At 47.8% G+C, this 21621-nt stretch overlaps 2 protein-coding genes across 3 annotated transcripts in view; both read right to left on the bottom strand.

Annotated features, from left to right (window-relative positions):
- Positions 1-1239: 1239 nt before the first annotated feature.
- Positions 1240-13365, bottom strand: LSG1 (large 60S subunit nuclear export GTPase 1). Of its 2 annotated transcripts, XM_030280312.4 has the most exons (14): positions 13188-13365; positions 13001-13118; positions 12665-12785; positions 12036-12122; positions 11080-11166; positions 8966-9026; positions 8096-8272; positions 6682-7107; positions 6309-6410; positions 5341-5484; positions 4904-5027; positions 4228-4307; positions 3420-3593; positions 1240-2170 (listed from the first exon to the last, which is right to left on the bottom strand). In XM_030280312.4, exons 1-14 carry the CDS (start codon positions 13266-13268, stop codon positions 1991-1993), a joined length of 1962 nt encoding a protein of 653 aa, XP_030136172.4. In that variant the 5' UTR covers positions 13269-13365; the 3' UTR covers positions 1240-1990. The 2 variants fall into 2 exon arrangements, with proteins under 2 accessions (XP_030136172.4, XP_072789519.1); XM_072933418.1 differs by lacking the exons at positions 12665-12785; positions 13001-13118; positions 13188-13365 and having other exon boundaries at positions 12013-12110.
- Positions 13366-14876: 1511 nt separating this feature from the next.
- XXYLT1 (xyloside xylosyltransferase 1) overlaps positions 14877-21621 on the bottom strand; it is a 91644-nt gene continuing 84899 nt past the window's right edge. The window contains exons 5-7 of the transcript XR_012057381.1: positions 20654-20835; positions 16104-20364; positions 14877-15076 (exon numbers count right to left, since the gene is read on the bottom strand). The gene's annotated coding sequence lies outside the window, so the exon portion shown is untranslated. The remainder of the gene's footprint in view (positions 15077-16103; positions 20365-20653; positions 20836-21621) is intronic.

Here is a 21621-nt window from a genome sequence, read left to right as displayed (position 1 = left end):
ACAGGTCTTTAAGTCCTTTCCCTGTTGAGGCAAGAGTACGTCAGCACAGCAAGGAGCAGTTTGCATTTAACACCTGGGCACATAGTACTTGATATTTACATTATCCTCCATTCACTCATGCAAACAATGCAAGTTGCTTGGCAGGTCTCAGGGCAAAAGGTTTCTGCAAGCAACAAGCAGTCATCCCAAGTCTCAGGCCCTGGGGATTTCTGTCACTCAGTAGATTTGGAAGGGTCTACAGAAGGACACAGCCTGTCCAGCAAGGTGGCCCATGGAGCTAACAAGAAAGGGCAGACAATGCAAAAGAAGAGAACTTGGGTACGTGCAACATGGGCTAACAATTCAAAATGCTTCAAAAAGAGAAAAACAGAATAGAAGAAAATATTTTACATCTTCAATAAAACATTCTCCAGTTTCACAGGTAGTAGCTTCACACAAAACAGGACAAAAATAAAGGAATGCTTCTGAGCAATCAAGTCCTTAAAGCACTGTAAGGGACAAAAGCAGATACCTCTCCTGTAAGGAGGGTGAAGTCAGATCAGAGTGATTTGGTTATGCCACAACCTTTTCAGGAAACAAAGGCAAAGACCACCTTCTCCAGGAGAACTAGATTAAACAGTCTCTCCTGAGAATTTACTTTCTGCTACTGTACACTGACTTAAAATACCATTGACCATATTAATTCACTGTAATTATATTTTAACTTTACAGACAGCAGGGAACTATCTTCCCTCCAGTGATGTAATCAGGAACTCGAGAGCAGGCACTCCAGGGTAAGCAGGAGCTGAGGTGAGAGCTCTGCTGTCAGGGGACCCTCTGTATACACAGTGCAAACTGGCTGTACAGGACACACACAAAGGATCACAAAGCCTAAACTGGCTTGGTTGCACACCCCACATTTGCTGTGGCTTTGCTCACCAGTTGCTTTCATCTCTCCATCCACATTGAAAGTCTGGAAAGTACAGAATTACAAGACAGCAATCCCTTTTTATAGCATCAAGAGACCAGCATCATGTGTTATTCCTTCTACCACCTAAAAACAAAGCATGACTCGTCTTCGTGAGCTTTTCCAGTCCTATCATTACTCCCTGTGCTGAACAAGGAATGAAGAGCTCTGACCAAGTGCACAAACATTTTCTCAGTAGGGCAGCTGAGAAGTAAATCTCACTTTAATCTGACACCGGTAAGTAAAGTCTCAATTAAAATCTGCTAATAGAATGAGACAGAACATGACACACATACAGGAAGTAAAATCTCAAGTATATTTAAAGACAATTAGCCCCAGATTTTTAGCCAGTCATATGGAGCCAATGTTTTAAAATACCAGTGGGAAGTCACACAGAAACAACTGATACCAGCTCAGTGTAAAGGATAAAAAAGCAACATTTTCCTTGCACGGTGTGCTGTGCTCTGCTCAAATTGGGAAATAGGGTGTGGTTACAGATTCTACAAAATAGGACTGAGAATAGCAGAGAAGGAAGAGGGCAATAAAGATCATTCTACCTGATTTGTCAACACACTAAAGTATTTTGTCAAGTCAACCAAACAAGCCTTAAAGACCAGAAAAAAAAAAAAAAAAAAGAGCAATAGTGTCTCAAAATGTAACAAACATCACTCATTGAAATTCAACTGTTTAAAGATTTTAGTGGGTTTTACAGGGCTTGCTTTGATTGCAACAGCTATAAAATACATCCTTTATGGAAGGAAAAAACATTCCTGCACAGCTCCATCTGCTCCCATTAAAAGGATGTTTCAGCAGCAGGCAAATGTCTGGGCTGGCTTCCAGATAACTCGAACAGCCAGGTCTCTTTTGTTCTCAGAAGGGATGAACTCCAGCCACCAGAGCACACTCATCCCCTGCCAGGCCAATCCACTGCAGAGAGCTCCCAGGTGAGCTAGTGATGCCCACTTATCTGTTTTCTCCCCCTCAGTTAAGGCCTGTGAGACTGTGCAGTCCCTGCCCTGAAAAGGCAAGATACTGGTGCCACAGCTAAGCCTCCAGGTGCTTTGTGATCCTGCGGATTTTCTCCTTCCTGTTCCTGTTTCCGTGTTTTTTCCAGGGCTTTCCTACCACATTGGCAGGATTGGATGCAGTCACAGGCACGAGGCCGCTGCCAGGCCGGTAGCCCATGGCAGCCCGGACCCCTTTCATCAGGGCACGAACGTTCTCCTGGAAAAGGAGACACAACCAAGGAGTTTGTCAGTAAAACCAGACACAGGCAAGCTCAAACCCAGCAGGGCCCGCTCAGCCCCTGCTCCAGAGCTGCAGGAAGGTCAGGGCAGGAGCCAAAGCCTGCCAGCAGCTCCAGTTCTGCCAAGCTGTGCTGGGTCCCCGGCGTCTGCCACTGACGTGACACCGTGTCCCAGCCAGCATCAGCTCCAGCACCAGGATGGATCCTCACAGCCTCTGCTCTGTGCACAACAAATTGTCTTCACAAATAAATCTGGCGCCCAGGAAAGCCACAGACCAAAATAAGTTGCTCAAGTCTGGAGCGTGGGCAGCACTGACGGGGCTTGCAGCTTGTGCCAGCACTTTGGGCAGACAGAGCAACAGTCTGGTAATCCCAAAAATTCTTTTCAGGTCACAGTTTTCTGAAATAGCTCACTTTTTTTTTTTTAAGAGCCTGAGTTCTTGTTTTTAAAATGCATGATTATCTTAGCTGTGCTAAACAAATGGTGTTCACATCCAGCTAACCACACAGAATGGAACATGCTATCTATGACCCATCCTGTTCATGGATAAAAACCTGTTCCAATCCTTGTCAGGTATGCAGATCTGGTCAGTTATGGATTTCATATTTCACTGTGAGTCATTGATACACTTTTCAGTAGTGTAGAAGCAAACCAGATGCCCTATGGGATCTAACAAGAATCATACAGGTTAAGAAAATTTCCCATTTTCCACTTAATATTGAGATTTCGTGACTGGATTTTAAATCAGTTTGTATTCTTTTCATCTGATTTCAGGTTCCAAGTCAAAACCTCAAGGTAGTACTAAATCAATTGTGTTAAAAAAGCTTATTACATCCTCTAAATACATCAGCTTAGAAAAGGAATGCCAGTTTGAAGGACCTGTTAGCTCAAAACCATATTCTGGGTCAGTTGCCAAGTCATTCCTCCTTGTCTTTCTTCCCAGTCACCTTCCTGTTTGCTCAAGACTGATGTCTGATTCCTAATGACAAGGTTCACCCTGCTGACCTCTCAAAAATCATCTGTGCACACCTCATTAGCAATCTTTCTGTCACCTAGGACATTCCCAGTGATTTAGGAGATAATAAAAAGAACAGAGAGCTCTTGGGTAGAAATTACATGCAGATCCCACAGCATTAAATACCATTAACTCAACCCAGCTTTCCCCCACTAACTACAGATGAGTGCTGTAGCAAGAATTCCTAGGACAAATCTTTTCCAGAATTTACCTGATGGAAAAATGTTTTGTCCACCACATTTTCAATTTGTTTTGCTTTGGTATTTTTCTCAGGCTTCACCTGTCCAGCGGCCTGCACAGTTGTACTGTCAGGGCATCTTTGATGTTGGTGCTGAAAATCATTTGGGTCAATACCAGGAGGTGGGTGGCAATATAACAGCTTCCCCTGTGAAAGCAATGGGACTTAGTTATTACAAAAGAAACTCAGAGAGGAAAGAAAACAACTCCAGCCCTAAGAAGGGCCACAAGTTTAGGGGCTCACACTGGCAGACTATCAGTACACTTTATTTCTTTTCCCAGGCAACAACTGGCTTGACTCCTAGGTTAAAATACTGTTCCACCTCTACATCAAAGCAGCATTTGCAGCTACAATGCCCAGCTGCAAACAACACAGAGCAAAACTCTCAGGAGCACCAGAGGATCCTATTAAGAAATTATCAACAAGAAGTTGCTGAGAGGTGCTAAAGAAGCATGCAGTATTACAACACTCATAACAACAGTCCTTAGTGCCAAATATTGGTCCAGCTGTACATTATGGGCTCATTTCTTGAGTATCTGCTAGCTATTCTGGAGACATGATTATTTATTTAGCTGGTACCATATTTTTAAGCAATCACCTTTCTAAGATAAGGCAGCTTGAGAAATTCAATTTATTCTTTTAAAACAGAAAATCAGCCCAATTTCAATAATCTCTTGATACATGGTGATTTTATCCAGAGAAATAGAGTTAACTTTATTGTACTCCAGTGCAACCTTTAATTCACCTCTGAGAAGAAAACCCAGATGTAGGAAGCACTTACACTGACATAATCTTTTAACACATATCGAGCCGATCTCGGCTGGTCTGGCTGTCCATGAGCTGTCATAAAGCCTCTCATATCTGGAAGAGAAATCCAAAGTTGTATATTCTTTGTAAGTACAAGAGAATGTTAATATGCTCATCTCTGCTGCCTAACCACCATTTGTGTTCTTTCTCAAAAACACTCCCTTAAAAAGAGGCTTCTCTTGGGGAAAGCAGGGGCAAAAAAAGGGAAGAACTTTGGTGACTGTAAAGGTACTGCAGAAGCATCCTGACATGAAAGAAATTGTAAGAGCTGACATCTCCCTACTAGCAAAACACTTTTTGTTTCAAAGGCAGAGAATGAGAATTCACTGCATTCTTCAAAGTCTAATTCAGACACAGATGGTGGGAGGTATCAAAGGATAAGAGCACCACACTATAGACTGGCAGGGCATTTCACCAGTATCTTCCACATTATCACTACCTCTGTCAGATGAGTCTGGCAAAGCACCACTCCAACCTACACAGGAGATGAGCCATTAACAAAGACCATTCCTGAGGAGGGCAAGTCCTATCAAAGAGGACCAATGCACAACAAACCCAAGTTGGGCCTAACTTTACTACGTTATGCTAAGGCCACGTTCAGGACCATGCGCATAGCAAAGGTAACAAGTTTTAAAAGGATCATCACTCACATCCATATGCTGTTAGCAGCTCTTCAGCCGTTGGCTTTCGATCTGGGTCCTCATCTTCCCTTGGCCTGATGATATTTATTCCATAAGTTGCCTCCAAAATGTTTCGTGGGATATGCTGGCAAACATAAGCTAGTGAAGGAAACCACTTTGTGATTTACAGCTACACAAGTAATCTTGTCCTTGTCACTCTAAGAGCACACACAAAACCATGACTTTTGGATTTTGTTGCAAACGAGAAAAATAGCAAGTCTGACAACACAACTCAGTTGAAATGGGACAGGAAAAGACCAACACAGCAGAACTGTGTTATCCAATGTGTCCCACCTCCCCCAAAGCATGAGCACGTGTGCTGCTAGCAGGGCTGGAACATCATGCTACTTGGCATACTCCAGATCCAACCCTTGCATGCACTCTCACAAACCCCATGCAAAGGATATTAGAGAAACAGGTGGAACATAGTCCCTCATTTGATCTATAGGCAGAATTCCAGAACAAATCATTTCTGCCTTAGTAGAGACGAAAGATGGCATCACTAGACCAGGGCAATCACAAAGGCACAGGCCAGGCTCCACGTACAGGGTCTACATGATAAATAACCCATTAGTTCACTATGGTAAGTCAGTGTCCACAGAGGAAAAAGGAACAAAAAAAAACACCAAAAATCAAATGCATAGATGAAACATGGATACAAATAACAATGTGCAAAAATTCTACTAACATAGACACCTGCCCTGCTGGTCCCAGTCAATGAATTAAGGAGATCAGATGTAGAGGACAGAAACATTTTTCGAAGTTCCTAAATAAGGTGTCCAGATGGGGGCAGCAAGATCTTCAGCTCTCCAGTCTGATGGTAGAGGAGAAAGCACTCCAGAAGCCTTTAAGTGTGTTGGACCTTCTGAAACAGCTAGGAGTTTGAAAAGTACAAATCCCACAATGGTCCCACACTATAGCACCGGAGTTGCTACCTCAAAATCAAAGCTTGATCAATATGAAACTATCAGCAAAACTATTTATTCACAGCAATGATGTTGACAAGGATAGTTTGAAGCCTTGACCTTAAGCTGCTTGGAGGAACACTCACTTTAAAAAGCTTCTCTCCTCATGACTGGTGTCAGGAAAAAAAGGGACAAAGTAACTAAATAAAATCAGGAGATGGAAAACACGCCCCATTGCACAGCAGCTCCCATGAGTGACTCAAAATCAAGCACAAGTTTAGAAACAAGAATTAAAGTTCCAAAATTACATACATTAAGACCTCCCCTCTCAACCTACACTGAACTGGCCACAGTTCAGGCTGGCAGAGTTCTCAGTAAGTGCATGTGGTTGCAACTAGGTCATAATGAAGGTCTCTTCCACTGGGGAAAAAGAAATTATAAAAAAGACTGATGTTATTTGTTAGCAATACCTGGAAGTGTTTTGTACGGCCTGGTGTAGCAGACACTGACACCTTCTTATTTCGAAGGATTGTGTTGATGGTTGAACTTTTGCCAACATTAGGGTAACCCACCTAGATGACAAAGAAGTGAAATGTTATTAGGCAGGGTGATGCCAAAAGACTGACAGAGCTCTGACACAAAAGTTCTTCAATAAAATGTATAAAAAACAAACAAACAAACAAACAAAACTAGGGCAAGCAAAGGGGCACACTGAATTCTAGGAATTAATCTTTGCACAAAATCCACAGTGGCCAGACTACAGGATGAATTTTTCTCACAGAGGGCACATGGAATTAGCATTTAGATTAAGTAAGTTCCATTTAAGCACAAAGTCCAACTCACCAGCCCAACATTAACTTCCCCATCCTTCACCCTTGGTCCATTGTGCATAGTTTTGAATATCTCCAGCAGCTCATTTCTCTGTACCAGATGGCTGAAGTTCCTGATGTTCCTGTTCCGCTCCTGCACTCTGTGCTGCACTGCAGCACCATCAGTTCTGTTTTCCATCCTTCCCAGACCAACTGCATTTATGTTGTCACCAGCTTCATCTTCAGAACAGGTTTGCCAGTCCTCCTCTTCATCATCTTCACAGTCTTCATATTCATCACTGCTGTTATCATCACTCACCAGAACCTGGTTTGCACGTTGCCAAGTGCTGCCTGTGGACACTCCTCCTGCACTACCTTGTGCTGTGTTATCGTCTTCCTGACTGGAGCCTTCATCCTCAGAACTGCTCGGGTGCTCCGCTCCCCCCTCAGCGCCCAGTTCCTGTGGGAACACCAGGTCAGAGCTGAAATGCAGAGAGAACCCCAAGCCTTGCTGCTGGCCCAGTGAGCTGTCATCAACCAGATCCCAAGAGCTGACAACTCAGTGTTTACATCACACTGTGGTTTTTTAGAGGTCTTCAGTAGGATCTAGGAAAAACTAGTCCGTTTCAAGAGAATGACAAAAGTATTCCAAGAGGAACTGCTCACAGCTCCTCTGTGAAGTCATTAATAAGTTCCTCTCCAGAATGAAAGTGTGCACACCCACACTAGCTATTTAAATTATTAAGTGTTCAGAGTAAAAGGAACGAATGTTGTTTTTTCAAAATGTTCAGAACACAAAGCCATTTTGTTTCACGTCTAAATATTTCATTAAAATAATTTCAAGCTGTTTTGTTTTCAATCAACTCTGCATTTCTTCCCTGCAAAGAGTTTACATTCAAAAATGAAGATATTTTCACAACAATAGTATTTTGACCTCTCTTCCCAAAAAAGAGAAGAGAACTAACAACTTCAGTCTCACTTTTAAACCAGTCAGTAAAAACATTTTAAGGAATGTAAACCAGATGAACAGAGTAAGTATTTTTAGAAGGATATATGGGATATCCCAAAGCTGAATGGCCATACAGAAGGAAGCAGTATTTACTGATAACATGTAATTTGTGGCAGCAGCTCATTTTATTCCACTGGGTAAATGGCCTTCAGGTACTTTGTGTTCTCCAAGAAACACCTCCCCTCCCTAGGAAAGAAAAAAAACCTCTGTACAGATAACCCCACCCCTGACAGACAGACCCTGTTTCTGTCTTCTGCACTTTGTTCACCATTTTACTCTCCTCACTTTTGCCTCTGAATTGAGCCTTCAAATGCTGTTTTACAGCTGCACAGGTCTTTAAAATAATCCTTTTGTGCTCAGGTATATCACAAGGATAGCTGCAAAGCAATTACCAGCTGCAGCCAGCACAGACCTGGTTTGAACTCGTCACCTGCAGTACCTTTGGTTCTCCGCACAGCCGTTCACACTCTGCCAAAGCTGACCAGAACACCACCTTGACACCCTCGTTCTCAAAGAACTGTGCCCAAGCAGCACGTTGCTCCTCACTCAGCAAATCTGCTTTGTTGATCAGGATCATGTTCTCCTTGTCATTACTGACTTCCTTAACATAACTTTCCTAAAGAAAACAAGAGAAGGATCAGTTTGTACTCTGATTTCAACTCCTTCCACCCCAAGACAATACTAGAGCAGCAAGACAAATTACTCCATGCAGCTCCACACAAGTGTAGCCAAGCTTACCATCCCTAGGTTAGTGGAAGTGCTGTTAAGCAGCTACAAGAACAGACTGGAGCATACAACTACCACAACACAGCCTGTTGCTGGCCATGTGTACAAACACCTTGTCTGCTTAGAGCTGGGACAAGGTATTAATCAGCACCCTGCAGCAGGAGCTCCTAAGGTAACTATTTAGGCAATTTCATGTCTCCCTGATCTATAGCCTGTCATTACAAACTTGTCATTTCAATAATTCTTGATCCTTTGTAATCCTCACCCACTTTTATTCCACTATGCTTTTACATAAAACAATTCCTTTATCTAAGAACACTTCTAATGGGTAATGAGGAATAAAATAATATCTGCAATGTAGCATCTGAAGAAGAGCCTCTAAACTCACAACATTCTGTGTGAAATACCAACAGACAAAGAAAAATAAATTTCACGCCAGAATACTTGCATCAATTAATAAGATATCCACTCAGGCACAACAGCAAAACAGCTTTAAGGCAGCTGAATGCATTGAGCAAAAAATATACAACATAAACATTAAGATGTAAAATGAAGACAACATTCAAGCAAGTAGTTTACTTACCAGGTCTTGACATCTAAACAGGAGGGGGTTTCTGGCATCTACTATCTGGACTACAATATCACTGCAAAAGTAAAGGGAAGCCCAATAAAGTACTCCTCCTTACCTTGCCTCAAAGAAAGCAGTAAGACACAGCAATTATTCACTTCTAGGTTTTCCTTGGAATTTTAATAGCTTCAACTGTATTATCCCACTAAATACCTTTACTGAACAACAGAGCATCTCAGCAGCCCACCTGCACAACAGAGCCGTGCTTGTGCTACAAGCCAGTACTGCCATACAGTGTTTCCTCCTCACTTGGCTCATTCTCCTACACAACCGTACAGCAAGGGGGAAAAAACATGCCAGTTTTGCCAACCCATCTACCCTCCAGAAATGCTCAGCAGGCAGGAACCACAGTAGTGGTACTTCATCTTTTAGAACAGTACTAAAACCTGTGATAACACAACTTTGTTTCTGTCTATTTTCATTCTCAACTGTGGCAGGGTGGTTATGGAGAGAAAGAAAAGGTCGTTTCCCTACACAGCGAGATATTCTGGAACACTGTTGTCCTCTTTGCATGGAACAAGATGTACAAAGCCTCCCACAAATGACATACAGATTCTAAGTCTTTGATACTGGGTATTTTCAAAAGTTCCTCTATGCTCTTTTTGTCACAAAAATCATAAAACAATGAAAAAATAACCTTCGACTTCAGTAAAACATGTTGCTCCCCCATGCAAGCAAGGCCTTGCAATACACTTCTAGGAAACACCTTCCAAACCCAGAGACCAGGTTCCCACCACATACATGAGCAGAACTCATTAGTTCCACACAGGAATTAAAGTCAATGGCTTCAGATCCCAAAGGCATTTGTGCTTCTTTTGTCAAAAGGAGGAGAAAATTTAACTACAGCCTCTTCCACTAGAACTTCTCCAGGTAGGTAATTTAAAAGTAATTTAAATGCCATGTATTATCACATGCTAATTCAATTTGTTTGACAGGGATTTCTGTTAAGTTAGGACAACTTCAAAACACCACAGGTTGAATGGAAGAATTTCAAGCCTCATTAGGCAGTTCGTTATGTATGTAAAAAAAAAAAAATCAATAATCCCCCCAAGGGAATAATTTAAGAAGCCCCATGGGTACAAAGAGGACTGCACAGTTACAGACATTCAAAGATCAATACAAGGGAAAGCTGACACCATCGTACTGGCATGGGATACAGAGAAGTTACCGAACCACACTGCTGGGAACTAGTTTGAAGCAAATACATGGAAAAGGCTGGTAACAATTCAAATTTTCTGGAAAGGTTAAAGAACCAAGTGACTTTTCCATTCACTTCTGAGTGCATCCTCCCTCTACATGAAATAAAAAGTTCTAACAGCAGCAGAAAGGCATTAATGAGACTTTCCAGTCACCTCAAAACACCCTGCACACTCACAGTGCACATCATGATACCCTACAATGGATGCTCCTGACCAGCACTCTCCCAGCCAAAGGCCCAGCAGCACTCAGTACAAAGCCCTTTCTGTGAAAGGACCAGCTCACCATGACCTCACTGGTGAAGTATTTTTCAATTTTAGGAAAGTGAGATGAGATGATCTTAAACCTAATTACTAGTGAAATTAAATGCCCGTTAGATTAACGTAGGAGATAGCACTCTTACTGTATTACAGCTCAGCAGAGTAAACAAAGCTATTCCTGTGGTATGACAGCCCATTGTCTTCTGCACACTGCTGCGACCTCTCTGTGTGGCAAAGAGACAAAGGGTTCCTTTTTTCCCAACATTACTTACTCTTTGCCTCCTGCTCCTGAATATTAGCTGCTGCAGTTTGGTTGGGAAGGAGGGGAAGGGGTTAATCCTGGCAAGAGACCTCAAAGGCACTTTCTCAAAGGAGGCCTCCAACACAGAGTTACTGGGGAAGGCCAAGAGACTCACAGTGAACCACTGCACATCACACTGTTGAGAGCTAGCAGGCACCACAAAAACAAAATCACTGCAGTGCTGATAATAAAACATTACTAACTTAATAATTTTTCCTGTGCTGAGACACTTGAAGTTTGTCTCAAAAGCTGCAATTCATAAAAATACATTCAACATCCCTTTTTAAAAAGCCAATAGCAAAATACTTTACCTTCTTTCAATGACTCTCCAAAGCTGACGCCAAAATTCCAAGTTTCTTTCAAATGGGGTTAGAATTAACTTTTTCTCTTCTTCGAGGCTAAGGCAAAACAGAAAAAACAATGTCACATTTAGTCTATGGCAGGCTGTAAGCTCACTACCAATTCTTCCCTAGATCCAGGAGGCCTTAGTTTTGCAGAGAGTAATCAAACCAAACTTATATAGAGGTACTATTTCTGATTTTTTTTTCAAATAGATCAAGTGCTCAGGTACACTGCTGTCAGTGGCACTGGTTTAGTGGTGACACAATGGCTTCTGATCTTGTCAATGGAGAAGTGGTAAAAGATGGAAAGAACAAGAACTCATCAAGAGTCTACCTGTGAAATTTGAGAGCCATGATAATAAATGAGAGAAGTTATCCCAAGTGCCAATAGTTTTCTTCTTAATTGAGTAACACTTGGAAAAAATAACAAAATCTGGGGATACTACCTCAAATACCTCTATACAGCCTTTAACTGGTGTTACCACCCCCTGAACAACTTTACTCAGGGTAAGCATGGGGCTGCATGATGTGAGCAGATAGCACCCAACTCTCCAAGGCAGTGGATGCAGCACCAGACCAGCACAAGCTGCTGGATGCAGCAGGCTGGCAGCACTGCCTTCTGTTCAGAGCAGGGCTACTGCTCTTAAAAGACACATCCAGTAACCCTCTGCTTCACAGGCAAATGAAGAACATCACATGCCATCCTGAACTATTTTAAAAGAACATGCACACACAAGACAGCTTTGCAGAGCTGACCACAAAGACATGCTGGACTGTGGCTGGAATGTCCAGCCTTCCAGGACAAGTACAGAGAGCTACCGAGTAGACATCGGTTTTATTGGTCTAACCAGGATAAGTACAACCCGCTGCTTCCTGTGTCACTAAATGCCACCAGCTACTTACCCAGCCACAAGCTGCATACTCACTGGGCAAGCTGTCGCCTCCACTCGAGAAAGCTCTCTCTCTCTGCTTGCTTCAAGTCCTCTGCACTGGTTGTCCTATCCCAGCGTGGCCTATAACAAGCACATTTTGGGTTGGTCAGAAACAGCAGTTAGTCCAGCTACATTACTTCAGTAAACATAAAGAACATAAACACCATACATTCCGCTATGCTAAAGTAATGTTTCTGATGTGCATGCATCTATTTGGAGCCCTTTTAAGTACACCTTCTTTGCTTGATCCTTCCAAACTCTATTAGCATAAAACATGTAGACCATATACCACACAGCTGTTTTCTTGAGCTAAGTTTTGCAGGGTCCTTAAGATGGGGATTAATCTCTCTGTTCACCATTCACAGAGCTCTGAAAAGTCTCACCAGGCAGCCTGGATGCACCTGCTACAGCAGTGCCAAGCTTTGGGCAAGAAACCCACACCATGAGGCCAGAGAGGCTGGCTCTGGCAGCACTCACATGGGACACAGGCAGCTGTGCTGTGGGTCACAGCCCGCTCATGTGGGTTAGCTAGTGGCTTCTCCAAAAGGAGAGCACTGCCAGCCTGAGGGCTGCAGCCACGGAGGGATCAGCCACGGTGCCCCAGGCAGCCCTGCAGAACTCACCTCCGCGGGATGCGCAGGAACTCCTGATTCTCCCGGTGCAGCTGCCGAACGCGCTGGGCCTCCTGCGCTGTGAGCAGGCCCGTGCAGCTCTGGGCAGACACGATCTGGGCGTTCAGACGCTCTGAAAGCAGAGACAGTCACCCAAAGCCACCCGTCCCCAGCGCTGCCCCCCATCCTGTATCCCTGCTGACCCCAGCCCTGGCTCGGGGCCGACCACCTGTCCCAGCTCCCGCCCAGCCAGACCCGCTGCCAGCTCCCACTCGCACCCCTCATGCCAGAACCGGTCCCGCCCGGGATCCGCTCCTCGGCCCGGCCCGGCCCGTCCCAGCTGCTCACCGGCCATGAAGCGGGTGCCGGCCAGCTCGGCCGTGGCCAGGAACTCCTCCAGCGGGCTCTGCTCGGGCGCCGACCGCAGCTCCGGGCCGCGCTCGGCGACCAGCTCGCTGGCGTGCAGCTGCGGGACAGGACACCAGCGTCAGCCCGGGCCGCTCGGCCTCCGTCCCGCACCCCGGCCCCGGCTTACCCATGAGGAGGCGCCGCGCCGCTCCAGCCCGCGCTGCCGCTGCAGGCAGCGCCCGAGCCCATCGCTCCGCTTCTTGCCCATGTGCCGCCGCCGCCGCTCCGCCGACGGAAGGGGCGGCCCGACCGCCCGTTTCCCTCGCCCTGCCCGGCCCCTTCCGCAGCCCGGCCCCTTCCCGGCCCTGCCCGGCCCCTTCCCCGGCCCTGCCCGGCCCCTTCCCCGGCCCGGCCCCTTCCGCTGCCTCCGCCGCACCCGGCCCGCGCTGTCCCGGCGGCTGCCAGCAGGCGGCGCCACCGCACCGGCCCTGGCCCGCGCCGGCCATGGCGCTCGGACACAGTGGGAACCCGCACAAGGCGAGGTTTAGGTGGGACATGAAGAATAATTTCTCAGCTGAAAGGGTGATTAGACCTTGGACTGGACTGCACAGGGAGCTGGTGGAGTCACCGTCCCTGGAGCTGTTTAAGAATGTGGCACTTAGTGCCATGGTCTAGTTGATACAGTTTTGGACTCTATATCAGAGGTCTTTTCTAACCCACTTGGTTCTGTGTCCATCCATCCATCCATCCATCCATCCATCCATCCATCCATCCATCCATCCATCCATCCATCCATCCATCCATCCATCCATCCATCCGTCCGTCCGTCCGTCCGTCCATCCATCCATCCATCCATCCATCCATCCATCCATCCATCCATCCCTCCATCCCTCCCTCCCTCCATCCATCCCTCCCTCCCTCCCTCCATCCATCCATCCATCCATCCATCCATCCATCCATCCATCCATCCATCCATCCATCCATCCATCCATCCATCCATCCATCCCACCCTATGGTGCTCAGTATGGACACACATCTCTCTGGGTCTCCCCTCCTCAGGCTTAGCTCTAACCCCTTCCCTCCCATAGCAGCCACCAGCCCCACCAGTAATGAGGCTGGGGGCATGGTTCACTCCCACCCCAAGGTTGGTGCTGCAGCTGGAGGCCCTGGCAGTGGGGTGGCACGTAGGGCTGCCAGCCCCAGCCCAGCCCATGGTAGTGCCAGCAGCATTGGGGCCACTTTTTTTGCTGGTTTGTCCTGGTACAGATTCTACTAAACCACATCGTGCAAAACCCTGCCGGGCAGCCAGCATGGGGGCAGGGCTTTTTGTCTCCCTCCGGGGAAAGCCATCAGCTCCTGTGGCCAAGTTTGTACCCTGTAACACAGCCAGGCCAGTGCAGGTTCCCCTTCTCTAGTGTCCACCATCCCAGTACAGCAAACAGCGCATGCGAGGAATGATGGTGGCAAAGTGGGATCCTGGATGCAGCTGTGGGAGGCACACTGTGAGGTTGCTGGCAAAATCTAGCCAGAGTCTGGGCATCTTTGCCAGATGGGAGACATTGCATGACCAGCCAGGGAACCACTGAATGGATTTCAGCACCAGCTGTTGTTACTGGTCTGGGTCAAGATGGGAGAGCAGGTTAAATTAATAAACAACTTGACCTGTACTTGCTCACTGAACTGATTTATGAAGGATTTGTCCTTTATGGGTGTTGGGTTAAGGCCAGATAGTTTTCACTACGACTCTGTAATGTGTATCAGTTGTAACTGGAGAATAACCTGTCTAATCCCAGGAAAACAGAGGCAGACAAAGCTTAACTTCAGGAGCTGGCCACCAACAGCATGGCAGCATGCACAACCCCCTGGGTGGGAACGGTCTTTTCTCTCTTTTCTTTATTTTTTCTTTTCTCTTGCTCCATGATAAACGCCCATTAGGAAGACACAGCTTTCTTTTCTTCTTCTTTTCAAAAGCCAGTAACTGCATGGCATAAATTTCCCAAGGACGTCTGATCCTTTGCCATGCTCATCTCAGGCTCTGCCGCCACCACCAGCCTTGTCTGGCCCCTCCTTTGCTTCCTAAAGGCAAATAAGAGAGATGAAAGGGGACTCAGCAGTCGCCTTTTCATTTAGGTGAGGTGCTTCAATGGAAGGCTGGTGGGCTGCAGACAGCAGGCAGACATTTAGTAAAATAATTTCTAATCAAGTAATCTTTAATAAAACCATCTCAAGTCTTTATGTGGGCACTGAAGCAGTAATATAAGTGCTCATTATTGTCTTTCTTTTGTACTTCAGTTAAAAGTTACCTTCCCTCTACAATGCATAATCACCAGCCAGAGCAGGCAGCCAGCCTGGCTGATCCCCACACCTCGGCAGCACTTCTAACCCCACAGCTGAGGCACGTGCAGTGCCATTCCCAGGCTGCCCAACCACAGGAAAAATGCTCTAATAATCCCATTGGCACAGCCCTGGCAGCACAGCCTCGGCACCACCGGGGTCTGGAGACTGTCAGTACAGAGTGCAGAGCTCAATGGACCTCCATGGGACACTCGCAGCAGTGTTCAGCTGCATGAAACAGAAACTCGAGGATGGACAGAAGGGCTCGTGCAGTGGGAAAAGGAGGAAACTGGAAACAGACACTTGAGGATGGGCAGAAGGGCTGATGCAGTGGGAAAAGGAGGCTTGCTCCACCACCTGCAACCCATCCTGGGGCAGGGAGGTTCAAGGGTAACCTGAAGAACAAAGATCTCTGTATTTAGATTGGGATGTTTTTCCCACATGTTGCCCTTCTGCCCCCCCCACCTTTCCCCATTTCTAGACTGAAGTGCTTCAGGGGACAGTTAACTGCAGGTATTTTCTACCACCTTTGTGGGACCTACTTAAGCAATGTCCAAATTGCCCTCATTGTTGCAACAGTTATGTCTCTGGGCATTTCATAAACACCAAGGAATTATTTCTGTCTGATGATGCCAGCAGCACTGCAAAGATCACTTTGAGCAGAGCAGTGCTGAAGGAGATACAGACTGGGTCATCCAACACAGCTGGAGATTGCATATTTCTAATTGCCACATTTCTCATCCCTCTCCCATTGCTCTGCTGTGCCTACCTGAGCAAGACAGGCTGCTGCTGGTCTTATCTGAACACGACAGCCTGCTGCTCCTAGAAGACATTTATGCATGGATTAATCAGACACAGTTGAAAGGGAAACTGAGGAACAGATGCTGTCACAAGAGCTGCACAGAGGCAGCCTGGCACAGAGTGTGGGTGCCAAGAGCACAGGCAGGCAAGGAGAGCTTGAAGGAGAGGGCATGCTGCTGTGAAGTGTGATAAACCTGTTGATTTACAGCCCATTCCCATATGATGCAGTAGCTACCACTGCATGCAAAATAAACACAATTTTTGCTGCTGGGCTTTGTTTGTACAACTCGTCTCTTTGACAGAGATGGGCTGGACTGAGGTGTTGTCCTGGGAGAGAAAGCACCCCTGTGCATCACAAAACTTCTCACCACTCCTTTGAAAAGCACTGAGTGCCCAGCACTGCTGGGTCTTTGGAAGTGGTCACAACTTCAGGAATTCTCACAAAACCATTGCATAGGCAATGTAAAATCTGCTGTCCTTCCAGCACATTGTAATCATTGTCTTAGGCTTCTCTCCCAACAACTTCTGCCTTGGAGCCAAACCACTGCTCCAGTTTTTGATGCCTATCCTGAGAATTATTATTTAGCAGCAGCAGCTCTTTTTCAAAAGCCAGTGATAACAGGGAGTTTTTGCCTAAAGGAAACATCGTTCTTTCTGGACAATTTTTCCTCCATGTTCCTTTAAGGCAGCACTGGGAGATCTCAGGGCTGTGTCTCTAAAATATTCATGTGATGGCTATTCATTATTCATGTTCACAATGCTCAATTCAGCAGTACTGCCAGCCTCACCCTGACAAGCAGACCCATTAAGAAGCTCTCCCCACAACACCCCTGAAAGAAAACCAAGACAATTTTGCTCTGTGCACAACTGCAGCTGCTTGAACCCCCTTCTTTCCAGCTGTACTCAGAAGTGGACTGGCACTGTAGGAAGAGTGGGAGCTTGCTCACCTCTTGGTGAAGGTCTTGCTCCTCTTTAGAAAGAGAAGCATGCCGAGGAAACTCTGAAGCAGGGCTGCCTGGCCAAGGCTGAGCCCTGAGAAGGCACCAACCCCACTGGGGCCCTTGTGTGAGTTTTTTTTAGACACCAGTTTCTTCCACCAGCCCTATGAAGATAAAATCACCTTCTTGCCTGGCAGGGTGGGGGCAAGTTAATTAGAGAGAACTGTCTGCCTCTTTGAAGGCACAAAGCACTGGATGGGAAACCGCTGGGATTTCTCCAGCTCCCATTGTGTCAGCACTGCCTGGGAAGTCTCACCTGTGCTTCCCACTGCTGTCCCTCAACATGGCCCCACGGTGGCAGCCCCAGCACGGAGCGGGAGCGGAGGATGCTGCCCCAGCACCACCTCTGTGCCCCCTGACTGGCAGCACGGTACGAGGACGATGTCCAGCACCAGCCCACCCAGCAAGCCCCCCCGAGGGTGCCGTGACACCCAAGGGAGGGCTCTGCTCCACTGGACACCGGCCGCCCTTCTGATCACAGCAGCCGGCGCAGGAAGCGCCGGGGCCGCAGGAAGCGGGGTGTGCCTCTCTCGGTGGCTGAAAAACAACCGCGGCAGAGGTGTGCCACAGCACCACAGCCCCGCCGAGCAGCGCAGCCCCCGCTCCGGGGCTGCTCCCGGTCTTCGGCACCCTGAGCAGCGCGGGCATCACCCTCGGTGCCCCACGGGGATCCAGCCCTGCCTATGCCTGGACCTCCCCCAGTATCCACACGGCCCTGGCATCACCTGTGCTCCCAGCCCCGAGCCCTGCCAGGGCACACCCGCTGCAGGATGGGGTGCTGCTCCCCTTCAGAGAGGCAGCAGGGCAGCACGGGTGGCATGTGGTTTCCATTAAAGGGTGTTAAGGACCCTTCTTCCTTAGCAGGTCATGCTGTCCCCTGCCCTGCCAACTTGTCTCAGGCTGCCCCTGCTCTTGGCAACAGGCAGCCATCCACACTTGCTGCTGGCCAGACCTGGCTGATGGCTGGTGGGGCTGGGGGTCAGGGCACCCTGCCTGCCACCACTGATGGCCTGTGAGGCTCAGGAGCTGCTCAATCTTTCCACTACATGGAAAAACCTGACAGTTCAGCATTTCCTCTGTCCCGGTTTGGAACAAAGAGTCAACACTTTGACATGTAGCATAGTTATAGAGACTCTGAAATACTTTGTTTTGGAAGATACTGAAATGCTGGTTTGCAGTGTTTCACTTTGTGTCACTTCAGCTGCTGCGACACAAGAAGTTCTATTGCTACCTAGGGGGAGAAAACCTGACGTGTTCATACACTGACAAAATCAGTACATTCCCATGAATTATTTTGGTCTTGTCATATCAACTTTCCCCAGCACCTTTTCACACCACTCTCCCCAACCAGAGATCCGCACCAGCTCCAATTCCAGCTGCTGGGCACAAAAGCCATCCCTGAAGTGGGGCTGATCCCTGCAGAGTTTCACTCCCTCCCATCAGGGAGACCCTTCCATCCCTCTACACTGCTCAGGGCAGCCAGCACGGGCAGCCTGGCAGCTCCCTCCAGCAGAGGTATTGGACAGCTGCCTGCCTGTCTGCGCCTCAGAGCCACCGCGCACCCCAGAACCTACAGGCTCCAGTGCAGGCTGGAGTGGCCAGGGCAGGAGAGGGACGGAGTGTGGCAGGGAGTGGGGTCTGCCGAGGGCCAAGAGCAGCACTCACTGTGCTGCCGGCTCGGGCCGCAGGGCAGAGATGGTATCTCACAGATTTTCTCACGCCTCACTCTGCATTTCCATGCATGCATGAAGGCAGGTGATGCTCGGTAGCTGCTAGAATATTGCATAGAGAGCAGGCTGCTGCACTCCCCTGGGGCTACAGTGCCATGCAGATAACCCCCAGCATGCAAGTCCTACACATCATGGGTGCTGCCGGCCTTGCAGGCCAGGAGGGAGCCTTGTGCTCTCTGGGAAGCCGGCAGCAGGCCCTGGCCACACAGGGCACGCTCCCCTCTTACTGTGCTTCAGCTTCTCCCCCTGGCAATGAAATACAGACATCCAACACCACAGGAACAGCCTCAAGCGTGAAGCAGGTGCCCCAAACTTAACTGGGCTGCTCCCTGCTGCCAGACTTCACCCAAAGGCTGTGGCACAGCTCCTCAGCCCAGCACAGAACTCAGAGCTTTTTGTGTGGGAATTGCTGTCACAGATCTCCATGATTTGTAATGTCCTCTTCAGCTGCGGAAGCATGTGGCAGTCATCTGTGCCCAGAACTGAAGCAGTTGCCACGTAGCAGGAAAGAGATGGTCCTGAATTAACTGGGCCCATTAGTGAAGCAAAGAAAGCTACAATGGTCTGGCACACAGACTGGTGAGCAAGCATGGCGAGGAACTGAGCCAAGAGAGATTCCATTCTTTAGCTGGCACGCGACCACAAGACACCTTCCTTGCTGCTGCACTTCAAGTGGTACAGAAGCAGGTATTCTGGGGTGCTGCTGCTCCCCAGCCACAATCTGGAACCCCCAGTGAGTCTCTGAGATCCTGATAAGGAAAACTCCAGAACCTGAGAATGTAATACAGAAATGGCAATGCTGCTGCCTTGGGTCTGGGGAGGCTGTGAGGAGGGAAAAAGGGTCAGATCTCCTCCTCACTTTACACACCACTGGGGTTTGCAGATAAATAAGTCCACGGGCTGCTGGAGAGCTATGGGGCTCAGCAGCCTGCACAAGCCATGCTGTGAAAACTTGAAGTGTACGTTCCTGAACACAGATCACTTCAATCAGGATGGCAGAGCCCAGCATGACTCTGCAAACAGCTCTGTGGGCATCATTATTAGAAGTGTCTGTGTACCAGCACCAGCCCCCCCCAGCTCTAATCTCCCTCCAGAAGCAGCACTGCAGGAAGATATGTGGGTCTTCTTGCTTGCTCCATCCCACCTGGAGCAAACACCTGCCTGCTGAGCCACCAGCCAAAGGCTCAGAACAGGTTTCCCTGCCCACAGCTGGAGGCAGGCAGGTTTTGGCAAAGCAACTCCCTCATATGGAGAGACTGCCATGCCCACGCATCTCCGAGGAGCAGACGGGGCTGCTCTCAGCCCTGCAGCTCACAGGCACTGCTCAGGCAGGTGAGCACGGGGCAGGTGTTGGTCCAAGGAGCTGTGGTTCTGCAGGACACCTTGAGGGAGGAGGCAGATCTTTGGGCACTTCGGGAGTGCCACACCATGCATGGGTATCAGATGTTACCTCAAGCCATCGGATTTATTTTATGTGCACAGGAGCATCTTCTGTTTTCACCTTGCAAGACAAAGAAGACAAAAGAAAAGTACATTGAATGCTACTTTGAGATGAATCAGCTGAACAAATCAGTCTTTCTCTCCCTGGGATGGTCCTGCAGGCTGGCAGGAGCTGTTTGCCACAGGCTGCAGCACAGCACACAGGCCCTCCTGCCCCCCACACCAACAGCACCATGAGGGCTCCCAGTGGGTGCCTGACACCCAGCCTGCATCAGGGCTCAGAGCAGAGATCCCCCAGCTGGGCGGGCTTTTGCTGGGCTCTGCAGTCAGGGCAGACCTCAGCTCCGCACCTGCCCTCCTGTGAGGTCCCAGTGTGATTTTGTTGAAGAGGCAGAGGGTTTGGTTCAGCACAGTGCTGAGCCCAGATGTGCATCTCAGTGGGTGCTGGGCTTCACGTCGAGGGGCCTGGCAGTTCAACAGCACTGATAGATGCACACCCAGCCCATGCAGTTCTACAGCTGAAGTTTTCTCACTGGAAAATAGGAGCAATAACATGTTCACTTCTCAAGGCAAGCAGCAGCCTTCTTAACACTGTTAAACTACTGTGCTAGAGCTGCTGAAGACAGGAACTGCAGCATGTTACCCACCCACACCTACCACTGGCCTCTGGAAACCATGGCTGCAGCCAGGCGTCCCCTGGGACCAGCTGTGGCTGAGCAGTCTCAAGGGATGGTACTGACCACGCTGCCCTCCAGTGAGGGGGATTTTGGAAATACAAGCAAATGGGCTTAATAGTTTGATGCTGTGGTTACTTGCAAGGGTTTGTGGTTACTTGCAATTCCCAAATAATCTGCTAGATGGCATTATGTAATAATAGTAATAATAATAATAGTAACAACAACAACAATGATAATTACATACTGGTTTAATTGATCCAAGCTCTAGAAATTATTTAGGCAGGTGTTTACATATTTTACTGCACGAGTACGTACTACCCACCTTTTGTCGAGCATTTATTCAAACCCTGATGAAGTGGCATTATCTGCAATGCAAGGATCTGACACATGACACAAGAAGCTCTACTAACAACACAGAGACCAAGTTTCTCATTCTGTCTCTGAGTGTACTCAGCAACCCCAACAAGAAATTACAAGACAGCTTCTTGTTTTTCGGCTGCTGCATACAAATAAAGAGCAAAGGATTACTCATACATAATAACTAGTATTTGCTGCAGGCCCTTCAGGTCTCAGAGCTGGACTAACCAAACCAAAGGAGAGATCATGTTGCAAGAGCGGGATTTGTCCACGGCACACCCCCG

The sequence above is a fragment of the Taeniopygia guttata genome, chromosome 9 (assembly GCF_048771995.1).
Source record: "Taeniopygia guttata chromosome 9, bTaeGut7.mat, whole genome shotgun sequence".
In the NCBI taxonomy this organism is placed as follows: Eukaryota; Metazoa; Chordata; class Aves; order Passeriformes; family Estrildidae; genus Taeniopygia; species Taeniopygia guttata.
This window is presented reverse-complemented; position numbering and strand designations above follow the sequence as displayed.

Bases quoted from the DNA above. Each gene is read 5' to 3' on its own strand.
- LSG1 (XM_030280312.4), bottom strand. From the start codon at position 13,268: ATGGGCAAGAAGCGGAGCGATGGGCTCGGGCGCTGCCTGCAGCGGCAG. The intron at 12,123-12,664 runs GTGAGTTCTGCA...TGCTTGTTATAG, and splicing joins TTCCTGCGCATCCCGCGGAG to GCCACGCTGGGATAGGACAA. The intron at 5,485-6,308 runs GTATTGCTAACA...TTTATCATGTAG, and splicing joins GCCGTACAAAACACTTCCAG to ACCCTGTACGTGGAGCCTGG.